Below are 13050 nucleotides of genomic sequence, written 5' to 3'. Positions count from 1 at the left end.
TGTTAATTTTTTAAAAAAAAGGTAATAAGCTATTTTCCCAAAAATGTTTTTATTGTTACAAGTGTTTTCTTCCAGCTGTAGTTGGTGCTAAACTAGTTGGAAAAAAATATTGGTGGAAATTAACCATTGTAATGTCAGAAAGTACTATGTACAAGCCTATGACTTATTGTTTGTGGAAGCTTTCAACAGTACTTCCTCACTACACTTTTATAGTGTTGGCTTTGCATTTTTAGGTTCAATCTGGTGCAAATGTTCTGATTTGTGGGCCAAATGGGTGTGGCAAGAGCTCACTTTTTCGTGTTCTTGGTGAGGTAAGGGAACTTTTCTAAATAAATGGGGGAGAATCCTAAGCACTATTGTGATTGGACTTTTTGGTCAACTTTAAACCTTTATCTTGTTGCAGTTGTGGCCTTTGTTTGGTGGGCGTTTAACAAAACCTGTAAGAGGGAAGTTGTTCTATGTTCCCCAGGTGAGGCTAAGTACATTAATTGACAATAGTGTTTTCTTTCTTCCTCCTTTGACTATGTTTAGAAATATTTGACATACCTTTTTGTTTCCAACTCTATCTCAGAGACCATATATGACTCTTGGAACTCTCAGAGATCAAGTTATATATCCAGATACTTTAGAAGATCAGAGAAAGAAAGGGATTTCTGACCAGGTAATGATAAGTAGTTAATGAACCCTTTGTGTTGCTTAAGATGAGTAATGCTTCAGATGTAAAAATAATGAAATTGCTAGTAAAAACACTGCATTTAGTTTGTTTTTAATCTTTATCAGGGTTGATAGTACACCAACATAATAGTGTAACCCTTTACAGTCTTTTTCAATAATTTCTGTATTAAATTCACTTAAGCTCTATTTGTCATTCCTCTTTCAATTGAAGGTGCTGAAGGAGTACTTGGATAACGTCCAGCTGGGCCCAATCTTGGAACGTGAAGGGGGCTGGGATAGTGTTCAGGATTGGATGGATGTCCTCAGCGGGGGAGAAAAACAGAGAATGGCAGTATGTCTCAAAAGCTTAAATACTTAACAAATACAGGACACAGGTTGAAAATGTAATCTAAATTGTAAGCGACTGTTGGTTTTAACTAAAAATTAATATTTTACTTAAAGAAGAACCCCCTAAAATGTGTAATGTCTGCATACTGAGAGAACAACCTAAACCAGTGCCTGTTGTACTCAAAATTTAATTGGAAATGTTGACCTTTTACTACACCTTATACTTTAATTATATAAACAGACGTTCTAAACCAATTGTGTTTTAAGAAAAAAAAAAAAAGGATATATAGTTAACAGCTATTGGATTTTCAAGCTTCAGTGGGTGCCAACTTAGAAGAAATTCCCTTCCCACAGTAAATCTTTGGACACTAATTCTTAGTTTAACTTTTAACACTGCATTATTGGTTGTAGTTCTGTATCCACAGTAGCTTTTTGGTTTGCATTCCAGATGGCAAGGTTATTTTATCATAAGCCTCAGTTTGCAATTCTGGATGAGTGCACCAGTGCTGTTAGCGTTGATGTAGAAGGCTACATTTACAGCCACTGCCGAAAGGTAAGCTCTCTGTTTCTAGAATTATACCTCTGTGCATTAACAGGAGACTTAAAATGATACAAGGCACGCTCTTCCTTATGCCTACTGCAGATCACAAACCAAACAAACAATAAAAACAACTTAGAAGGGCATGCAAGCACCCTTTATGCACACTAGAATTCAATAATTGTTTTGTAGTCTCCAGGCAATTTAGACGTACATGTAGCCTCTTACTAACTGGTAACCTTGTATTTCAAGATAAACTCTTAGAATGTCAAGTGAAGATCAATTAATCTAAAATTTTACACTTTTCTGTTGTTTGAGACATTTCTTTTGCTTGGGCAACAGAAATGAAAGGCTGGAAATAAACATTTCCATCTATTTTAAGACATGAAAAGCCAAGCACTATAGGAAAACATGATATTAAATATGGTCTTCTTTTTCCTTTCCCTCTTATACTCACCTTTTCAGATTCTACATACTACAATGTGAAATATCAGTAAGATTTAATTTCACACCCCTAGCCTGGGAAGGAATGGACTTGAAATAACATTGATTATTGAGTAGCAGTGTTCTCAGAGTGGTAATGGAGCAAAGCTGTGCATCCATTGAAATATGTATTTGAAACTTGAAGTGGGAACTTAGGGAGCCTTCAGTGGTAGTAAATTGACACTAGATGAGGACTCTGCAGAAGAATGGACATTATTTCTTGAACTAATGTTGCCACATTCATACTATATTCTGACAATTTTCTGTTTCACATATACTTGTTATTCTGTTAACTTGAATGTTCATTTGTACTTTTGTTTTGGAGTTACTGTTGCCAAGTGACTAATACATGTTCTTGAAAAACAGAACTCCCAGTTAAGCTGCCCTTGCAGAAAGAAAAAGATGTTACCCTGCTTTGTCATCAGAGCCGTTTTCATACAATCATAGACTACTAGGTTGGAAGGGACCTCAAGATCATAATTAACCAAGTTGCGTGGAAACAAAGGAAGATTATTCACCTTCAATGTGTCACTTTATGTTTATAATTAACTAATAGCATTTGTGGGTTTGGCTCTTTTTGCTGTTAAAGTAGACTTCTCTTAATCACCAGGTTTCATTGTTTTACCTGCCTCCTACTTTACCTCCTTTGCCCAGTTCATTCTACATTTTGCCAAATCATTGGGAGTAAAAGAAAAGTGAAAGCAATTAAAAATATAAATCCCTCTTGTAATGTCTAACCCGTGAGAAAAATTAACTGCTTTATTTTGTGCATTTTCTTCATGTAGGTTGGCATCACTCTCTTCACTGTCTCCCACAGAAAGTCACTTTGGAAACATCATGATGTATGTAGTCTTTGCTTTTGCTAAGGATATCTGTAGGTAGAAGGGGCTTTGATGTTTGCCTTTCTATTAAATTGACTTTACAATTTGAGGTGTTCTCATTTTATACCTTAATAGGCTGTGTTCTGTTTTTTTATGTTAAAAAGTTTTACTTTCATTATCCAGTTGCACTATTTGAAATATTCTTAGACTTCTAGTTATGAAGGGAAAAGTAACCAAAATCCTTAAATGCATCTGTAAAAGTAGCCTCAAAAATATGAAAGGCTCACTAGACGCGTAAGTCTTCTTTCTTAGTGTCAAAAAAATCCTTTTAACTAGAATCTGGTAAACAGCATTGACTTTTTGCTTTCAAGGTGCCTAATATCTATGCATTAAAAAAGTTCATCTTGAATATATGGACTTCTTTTTTTCCAAACTAAGTTTTTACTGTCGTGATTACTTTTTATAGAGGCAGACTGTATGTGTGGGAAAAATACTGAATAATACACAGGGATAAAAGTGTGCCTTACGTATATTGTCACAAAACCCAAGACAGGAGTGTTAAATCAAGGTGTGCCCATTAGCCGACTGATGGATGATATGAACAGAAACAGTTTACCTGTTTTCCCAGAGGCAGTTGAATTTAATGAAACATGATGTGGGAGAAGCTTACCCCCACCCCGGCTAGCTGAGCTTAAGATTTTGCATAAGAACTACTTCAGAGTATAACTTATTTAGGAATGTTTAGACCTGGTAATTTTAAGGTGACTGATAATGTATGTTGTTTTATTTCAGTTTTACTTGCATATGGACGGCAGAGGGAACTATGAGTTCAAGAAAATAACGGAAGACACAGTTGAATTTGGATCTTAGCTCATGAACTGAACTGCTACAGAGATGAACTGCCACAGATACTGGTGATTACAGGAAATGCGTAGAATGACAGACATTGTACAATAAAACTACTCAGCTTGTTTTTTAAACAAATTAACTAGGATAACCCAAAACAAACTGTTAAGCATTTACTATTATGTAGGATATTGATAATTGTGTATATGTTGGTTTAATTATTGATATGTACTAAGAATGTCCTTATTCTTGTGGTTTAAAAACCTGCCTAAATTAAATTGGGCTTAAATCAGTGTAACCTGATTCATCCTGGGATGCAAACCATTTGAAATCAGTTGATTTGACTTCTGTAGACCTTCTTTCCCTTCAGTGAAAAGCCCTGTTAAAATTAGGGTTGCTACCTCTCTTCTTCCTGCAAAGCAGTCTTGGATTTTTGCTCTGTTCTATGCATATTTCTGAGTTATCTCGCACGGTGCAGGACATTGCCCCACCTTCAGATCTGTGCCCTGTCAAATGAAAGAGCCTTTTCCTTGACCAACCCTTGTCATGTAGCCAATACACCCTTGCTGATAAAGGATGGACTGAACCTAAAAGAAAGAAGTAGATCCTTCTGCTTAAAAAATTAAGCTTGGTCTTTGCTGGCTTTCCGATTATTTTTAACATCTGTCTGTCCGTACAATTCTCTCTTCTGCTCAGCAGTCCTATTCTCTACCAATTTAGCAAGAGCTTCATCCGTCCCTCCACCCCAGCTGTCCTTTTTCTGTCAGAGAAATACTTTGGTAATGAAGAGTCCAGAGGAGGTTGAGGGAGGAAAGGACTGGAGAAAAAACAAAATTTTGTTTCATATGTCAAACCATCTGTGTGTGTTTTCAGCTCTGAGGAAACGAATGGCTCCCACAGTAGAAACAGAGAAAAGAATATGGGTCCAGTCGTTCTCTGGAAATCAGGAGGGGTTAGAATGGACTCAAAAATGTTCATCTGTGAAACAGCAGACTGTTGCCTGTCCTCTGTGTCTTCAGTCCTGTAATACAGCAGTTGCTTTTTCCAAGTTCTTTCTTTTCTCCTTCTTCAAAAACTGAGATCTTGTGGTTTTAGCTGCCCTTCAGATCTGAGTTTAGAAGCAAGTGATAATGGTAATCCCTGCTTGGACTTCTGGGCTGTGAAGCCTAAAATTATGCTTTCATCATTCATATTTATTCTCTTATTTGTTGTGAGGTTTCTTGATTTCTGATACAGATTATTCACCAGTGATTCTTGTTGTCGTCTAAGGATCTCTGAGCCCTGTTCATTTTCTTGTTCCAACTGCCAAATCCCTTTGAAGAAACCAAGCTTTTAAAATTGTTTACTGTAGCCATTGTTTTCATACAGATGATTACTGTGATTGCCATATGACTTTGACATAAATGCAGCAAGGTGATTTTTGTGATCAGAGAATAGGAAAGTATTAAACAATCACTGTTTAGGCTTTAAAACAAAAATTTACAATACCTGTTTTACATTGAAGGTCTAGTAGATTTTTAGTGTTCCATATAAAATATAATGTAGGAATGCACTACATGAAGGCATGCATAAAATATGCAATAAATCTGTTCTCTGTGCATCTTTATTAAGGGTTTAGATTGAATACAAAGCCAACTTTTTCTAAAATGGATAGGTACTGAAATGCACCACTGTTAATTTTTAGCCGATTTGAGTAGTTATCATCATTCACATTGAAATTGCTACCTGTTATTATTTCCTTTAATCATAGTTCTTGCCCATACCTGTCAGTACTACTGTTTTTTCGTAGTACTCAAATGCAAACAGCTCTCCTGGTGTAAGAATCTTGTGACCACAGGAGATTCACAATATAATGCAGCAATGAAAATCAAAAGAAGTGTTCTGTATTCAAGAGAATAAAGTACCAGAATAATTTTTTGTACTTGGTCCACAAGAAGGCAAATAGATATCTCATCTCACTAATTGTTTTTCTGTTCATTGATTCTCACATCAGCCATAACATAGCATGTAGCAGCATGCTGTATGTGAGGTGGTCGTCTTTTTTTAATTGTAACCGTGAAAATAGGTATGCCAGATAGCTATTTCTTTTCTTTTGTGAAAGTTCTCAGCACAAATGCAACTTCTTCTCTTGGAAGGGATGTTTTAGTAGCCTTGTAGAAAGACAAAAAAATCTCTAAAATGAGAAAGTTGCTGTTATCCTTGTGACTAGGGCAGGCTTTGCAGTGGAATAGTGAACTTGGGATACTTTGATGTATTTTTAACACTAACAAACAAAACAAGCTGACACTTGTATAGCAACCCGGCAGCCAATCCCAAGGTACTTCACAATTGACTTAGTTAATAACAGATTTTTGTGTAATCTCAGATTTATTTTATAAACTAAAGCAAAACAAACAAATCCAACTGCATAACCAAGGAGGAATAGTTTTGCCTTTAGATGCCATGAAGTTCTTTGAAACTGAGGATGCTAGTATTACCTTGGGACCAGGACTTAGTGTTTCTAAATAGACTGGAAGGAGAGAAAAATATTCTCCTGTGCTTGTAAGAGAAGCTTATAAAGAAAGCATGAAAAAGAATGATGGCTTAGAATTTTATTCTTAAAAGGCCTTACATTAAAGTATTTTGAGATAGACTTGGTCTAATGAAAGATTGTAAACAATCTAATGAAAATGATCCAAGTCTCAGGTCTGTTGCAGAATTGCACTGTGATACTGTATTTTAGCTGTTAGTTCTTCTTAATACCATAAGCTGGAAATTTGCAAATTGGAATTCTGAACTATCTTAGTAAGACAAAGTACTGATGAATATTTTCAGTCTCAAACTGTTGGTGCTTTGAAGATGGTACTGGTAATAGTCAGATGACTGCATTTCAACAGTGGTGGGAAACATTCCTGTATGCAAATACTGTAAAGTGTTTTGGAGGGGGAAATGGCGCTAAATAAATGTAAGACATTAAGTGCCTCTGAAATAATAATAAATCTAAAGATAAAATGTATGTAGGCTTTTTATGTTTCTTGGTGATGTGATTAGGAATTTTGTAACAACACAGTGAATGTACTCAACAAATCTCAAGTTACTTAATGAGCCAGTTGGCTTGTTTTCAGCTTATATAGCCATAACACTGTCTGAAATTCACCCTGGAATCAGCCAGATGATGCCATCCAGTTGTAGGCTTAACAGAAAACATGGGTGGAATGCTTGAAGGTATGTACTTAGAGCAATTGGATTGTACATGCATTAATCTGTTCTAAGCCTGCACTGATTCCGACCTCTCCTCTCTGTCCTTTGTCCACAGGCCACCTCTTTTACCTTCAAGGTTATTGATTTAAGAAGGGTGCGGACCTGAATAAGCTTAGCACAATATCAGTACTAAATGTGGAAATTATTTTGAGTGCTCCTTAATCTTTGTGCCTTGAGGAAAATGGGATAATCACTCTCCACCTTTATTGTATTTCTGGTTTTAATGTGGTTAGGTTATGCTTAAATGAACTGATTTCAAGGGTCTTCTCTTGTGATCAGGGTTTTCTAGTGCTAATTAGTACTAATTTTTCCTTCTCTTAGCTGAGATGAGTTGTGCAACAAGTGTATTGTGTAGCATTCTTAAAGGGTAGAGCTCCCTTTGAAAGGAAGTTCCTCAACCATGGGTGCAGGCTGAAAATATAGGTGTCATTCTTTGTAGCTGGTTAGCTAGAGAGAAAAAGAAATGAAGTTCTATGTGGATGTGATGTTTAATACCTAAATTTAATATTTAGAGTGGTGCGAAGTCTGTTACTTGTTCAGCTCTGGGCTCTCAGCTGCCCATTTCATTCCAAATGCTTGGTTTTTGTGCCTCAACACTTCAGTCCTTGCTTATGTAGAGGAAAAAACATCAGTTCCTGAAAGAGTAGAACTAAAACCATGGAACAACATATTCAAACTCCTTTTCAAGGATCAATCCATCATCTTCTGAGGATGTTCAGTAGCCTTGGTGCAGTATTTCTGAAGGTTTAATGAAGCTCCAGACAGCTGCCCCCTCTCAGAAAAAATTAAGTCGTCTTGATATGAAGACTATTTTTGGGGGGGAGGTGATGGTGATTTCTACAGCACTGGCATGGGTCTGGGATAAGGTGCAAGGGGAACAGAACATCACTCTGAACCTTGTCACCTTCCATCCCCAGTGCAAAACATGTTTCACTGCATAGTGGCTGTATTGTTCTTATCAAAAAAAAACCAGCAGGAGACGCTTACAGAAATCCAACCTGAGCCTTGTAATTCTTCTGGGAAAAATTGGCATCTTAAGCTACATCCTGGGCAGTATGTGTGTTGCGGGGGGATCTTGCCCGAATGAAGTGGAGCAACTATTCCAATCTATCCACAGTAGACATGAGCAGCTGGACAGCCCAAATAGAAGATTACTTTAGCACCATTTGAAAGTGACTTGTGCTGTAAGAAAATTCTGGATGTACTGTCACTTTGTTAGCTCTGTGGTGTGTACTGGAGAAGACGACTAGTGAGAAACAAAGCAGCATACAGTGCTACCATGACACTTACTTGACAGGCTTTTAAAGTAAATCACATCTAGTATTGACAACATAAATGACTTACTGTGCTTCTGCAGAATAGGGAATTCAGTCTTCATGTTTCTTAAATCTATAAAGAAGAAATATCCCATGGATTAGGACTGGAGAGAAAGAACTAATTCAGTGATCCTTCCACAGGATTCAGCTCTTTGCAGACTCAGCATGTACCAGTGCATCACCTAATCTTCTGAAGTGGTCTAGAAATGCGAAAAACCATCAAGATGTCCTATCATCAACACAGGTGTTAAAAATCCATTATTAAAATGTCTATATAATTGTCATACATACTTTGAGATGACGTAGAAATGTCTGTGATAATGATCTCCTGAAATCCAACTGTGAAAAACAGTAGGGAGACAAAGTTACCTTGGTTTTAGATAAAAAAAAATAAACCACAACTTTTTTCTGTCAAGAAGAAGATCAACAGTGTGCAAGTGCCAATTTCTGCTTATAAAGCTGCTGTCCTTTTCATGAGCATGGAATGAGGTTTCTTGGTGATGTGCAACTGTTTTGGGAGAAGGTTGAGTGTTCTTCCCTTCACATGTTGTGGTTCCAGGCTCTTGCTATTGTGCTGGATACAGGCTGATTTTTATTAACAATGCCTTAAACTTGACCTGAAGTTTAGAACTGCAGTGCACATTACAGATTCCTATAATATGTTTGTATGTTCTGATGAAACTCATCCTGCCATGCGCATTCAAACGTAACATGAAACTGGTTTCATCTTGAAACAGAATATAGTTAAGCTTGATTAGCAAGAAAGCAATTTGTCTTTTAACATTAAAACTTTTGAAACATGTTATCTTCAAAGTTGCTCAGCCACCTTTGAACTGCTGTATCGTTCTCTTTCCTTATATGCAAAAGCGGAGCCAGATGACAGGCAGCCTGGAGCTTCACAGACAGAAGCTGTCTTAAGGGAATAATTTGAAAAATATGACATACAGGGTTTAAATAGAAATAATATGCCTGAACATCTGGTGAAATTCTGTGGGGATTGACTTTGGAAACTCAAGACATTTTGCCAATGATCCTGCAGGGAATGCAACAGTGCAAGAATAATCATCCAACTGGCATTTTAAAACAGAGAAAGGAACTTGGACACTCCACTTCTGTGGAGTGTTATCTTCCACAAACCAGGCTTAACAATCACAATCTCTCTCACACTGTTTAGAAACCTCACTCTTGGTGACCTTTGGGAAGTCTAAACCATAAAGATTCAATACAATGGCTTTTACTGGCAAAGGGAGCGCTTGTGCTATAGTGCCCAGCCCTGTTCACTGCTTTGCTTGTCCACAAACCACCATCCTTATTCCCCACCCATCCCTCATTCTGGGAAACAAGAGGCATCCACAGATGATGCTGCACCAAAATAGAACACAACTGGAAAAATGAGGTCAATGCTGTCTGGACAAAACTAAGAGTGCTCAGATTGGTTTACTTGGGTAGAAATAAGGAACTCCACCTACATGACTGAGCAAATTTTTTGCATTAAAATAACCTCAGAGTTCAGCACATATCACAGCTAATTTTTTAAACTTGATTATAGAAAATATGGAGAATACTGCTCCGGAAAAGATACTCCACATATATAATTGAAGAGACATTCTTCTGTGTAGCCATATATACCCTTCATTTCCTTAGACTGAATGGTTTGGTGCAAGCAGGTACTAAAACCCATTCGACTGATTTTAATTGTTGTGAATCATAGCAAGGTAAGTAGTGTGAAGATGCTCTCCAAAATAAAGTAGCCTTTATTTACTTTATTGTGGTATTCTAGCGTGGAAATGTATTGGCACAAAAGCAACAGAGCTAAAAACAGCTGTGTCAGAAGCTGCTGATGTGACAGACTTAGTAGAAGACTGAGATATAATGGAAGTACTATAGAAGGCCTGACAAGCGAATGTATTTGGGAAAATAATGATTAAAAAGAAAGTGTGTGCTGGAGGCTTCTTAAAACTTGGGTGCAATCTGAGGTATTGCAACAGAACTTGTCTGGAAAGCCAGGAACCATTAGCAAATTTTTTTTGGACTTAGTAAGGAGCTAAGGGCCAAGGTCAAATCTACACATTGACATTGTCGTCTTTTGTTAACCCACAAATACTAGCTAGATAACAAACAATTTAAAGTAGTTTTTTCTTGTTTTTCTTTCTTTTAAATTAGAATAGGTGTGTTTATAGTAGTACTAAGTAGAGAATTTTGAAAAGGCTGCATGAGATTAGTGCTTCAATATTCAGGAAAATCATTGTTAGTGTGTTACCTTGGTAAACTTCCCCTGAGGCACTGGAGTGCCTTGTGCCAGTGGGATAGAAGGGAGTCGAGTAGGCGGGGCTGACAGATGATAGTAGTTCGTGCATATCTCATGTATTTTATGGTCCCTGATGTTGTTGTATAGTATAGTGACCTGCCTGAGAGTCATGGGACCCTCACCTGCAACCTGTTTCAAGTTCTTGTGTCTGTGCCTCTAGAGTGGAAGGTCATTCCCTCAAATGCCTTTTTTTTGGGTTGCTTTTTTGAGACAAGCTCAGAACTCAAAGCACGTAAAGCCCAAAATAGCCTTGTTACAAACACAGCTGCATTCCAGCTATTCTACCCGTGCCTTTCTTTTCCCTGCTGCTGACAGCAAGTTATCACAGTTCCAAACATAGCTTGTACTTCAACATAACTTGGCTTTTACAGCTCAGTTTATGCTGTGTGCAGTAGTAACACATTTTCTAGTGCTCCTAGAAGGCTTCAGTCCCTTCTCTGAGGTTCTCAGGCTGTTTTCTAAGAGTTAAAAGGGCAGCAAGAAGAATCTGTTTTCTGTTTGAAGCATACCGAGGAAAGAAAATCTGGTAAGAAGCTTAACATTCAATGTGAAAATCTCCTAATTCTGAGCTACTCCTGAGTTTTCTGAGACTAAAAGAGAACTTCATCAGGAGAAGGAAGTATGGTTTTGTGTGGGCTGTAATACCATAAGGCAAACAATAGGTAAATAAGTACTTGTTGCTGCCAGCTGGATTGCTAACTGTGCCTTGTTTCCAGTGGTGCTTTAAAACGGGACAAGACAAGGTTTGTTATAACCCAAGATCCCCAGAGAACCTGGCAGAGGGAAACACAGACTGAGTGGAAGACAGGGAGTGTGTTCAGGGGGGAGAGCTGCCCCTGCCCTTCCTATCTGATCTCGCTGAGCTGTTCAAACTGGCTGTTTCTCTTCATTATTAGGAAAGAGACGATCTAACAAGTTTCACATGCACTTTTCCTTCAAATTTTAGTGAAATGTGGATTCAAACTGCATATCTGTGTACTAGCCATTTAGGAAAACTTGAATTGTTAACATACTGCTTATGCCTTGTTTTGCCGCTTGGGGTCACCTTTTGTAGTCGCAAGAAACCTAACACCAGATGCGCAGCGGCAGAATTGATGGAGAGGCGGCTCACCGAGTGCAGGTTGTGTCTGCAGCGCTCCCGCTCTGATACGGCAGCGCCAAGAGCAAAGGAGGAACAGGTCTGGTCATGGTTCCACTACTCTAACAATAGCTGCAGCAGCGACAGGCCATGGTATGTTTGCAGCCTTTGTGCTTTCTGGAAGCAGATCATCATGTTATGAATAAAGTGGAAAGATGGGAAATGTGGTTATCATCTCTGTGGAGATGTATGTATTTGGTGTAAACAGATGGTAAAGTATGAAGGCAGCAGAGGGAAAACCTGGGATGTACTCTTTAAAAACAAATAAACCAAAAAAACCCCACACCCACACAAACACCAATTTTTTCCCCTGGAATAATGAGTATTTTTAAAATCTAACTTGTCATTCCAGCTCCTTCACTACACTAGATTTTTAATTGAGTTATGTGATTACTGAAGAACTAATTAAAAAACTATCATGTGATCTCATTGGGAAAATATCTATGCAGAGGAAGGAGGTTTTTAATTTAACCTCTTTTGATGAAATAGTTTTGTGAATATATCCGTGTCTGAGTACTTTGCTATTTAAATATTTCTTGAACTAATTAGGTAGAAAATTTGAAAATAAAAATAGAAGAAAAACACATCAGTGAGGATAACTGAGATCTGGAACTATGAATATTCTTTGAGTGCTGATGAATAACTTAATGGCTAATTAAAGAAGCCACTAAAACATTAATATTTAAAGGTAATTAAGTGCACAGAGAAGGGTACTCAGAGCAGTGCTAGCAAATGCTCTGGAAGTCATTGATCCAGTTACAGTGACCTAGGGAAGCTGTAGACAGTAAAAAAAGGAAGGAGCAGAAGGTTGTGAGGTTCTTGCAGGAGCAAATCACTGAAGCATGTCACTATCAGGGCACAAACTTTGACAAGATGAGAAACAGGCACAATTCCTGGAATTGGATATGTGAGACAGGAACTGGCTATAAAAGCCCTGGAGACAGTGAACACGGCTGTGTCATTATTCCCAGGTGCTGGCAGGTTTTACTGGAAGAAATAGTCCCCAAGGCACATCTTTGTATGAACTTGCCTAACTGAGCTACAGTTAGAAACTGAGGAATTACAAGAAAAGAGGTTCCTGCAAGGACCTTGTGGGAGGTACAGAAGTGGGCTGTATGGGCCGAATGCCGCCAGAAGCAGCGGAAGGATCTCACTAGCTGGAAGACTTCTCATTGTAAGGCGGAAGGAAGAGGAGTTTCACAGCACATCTGTCCTGGTAATTACGCCCGAACTTTTAAGTGTCCTGCTATAGAGCACTGGAGGAGACACACCAGCAAACAAGGAAAAGGCAGCTTTCTGTGACAGCTTCTCTTTGTCAAGGGAATGGGCGGACTGTGTGAGAGAGCTGTTGTGGTGGA

General features: G+C 38.0%; 1 protein-coding gene across 2 annotated transcripts in view; it reads left to right on the top strand.

Moving 5' to 3' along the window:
- Positions 1-6685, top strand: part of ABCD3 (ATP binding cassette subfamily D member 3) — a 30136-nt gene extending 23451 nt beyond the window's left edge. For both annotated transcript variants that reach the window (XM_065842000.2, XM_065841999.2), the window contains exons 17-23: positions 234-311; positions 404-469; positions 572-661; positions 887-1006; positions 1451-1555; positions 2809-2865; positions 3637-6685. In XM_065842000.2, coding sequence (XP_065698072.2) covers positions 234-311; positions 404-469; positions 572-661; positions 887-1006; positions 1451-1555; positions 2809-2865; positions 3637-3714 — 594 coding nt within the window. In that variant the 3' untranslated portion in view covers positions 3715-6685. The remainder of the gene's footprint in view (positions 1-233; positions 312-403; positions 470-571; positions 662-886; positions 1007-1450; positions 1556-2808; positions 2866-3636) is intronic.
- The last annotated feature ends 6365 nt before the right edge of the window (positions 6686-13050 follow it).

This window comes from Patagioenas fasciata, chromosome 6, assembly GCF_037038585.1.
Source record: "Patagioenas fasciata isolate bPatFas1 chromosome 6, bPatFas1.hap1, whole genome shotgun sequence".
NCBI lineage: Eukaryota > Metazoa > Chordata > Aves > Columbiformes > Columbidae > Patagioenas > Patagioenas fasciata.
The sequence above is the reverse complement of the archived record's forward strand: the minus strand, read 5'-3'. Positions and strand labels throughout refer to the sequence as shown.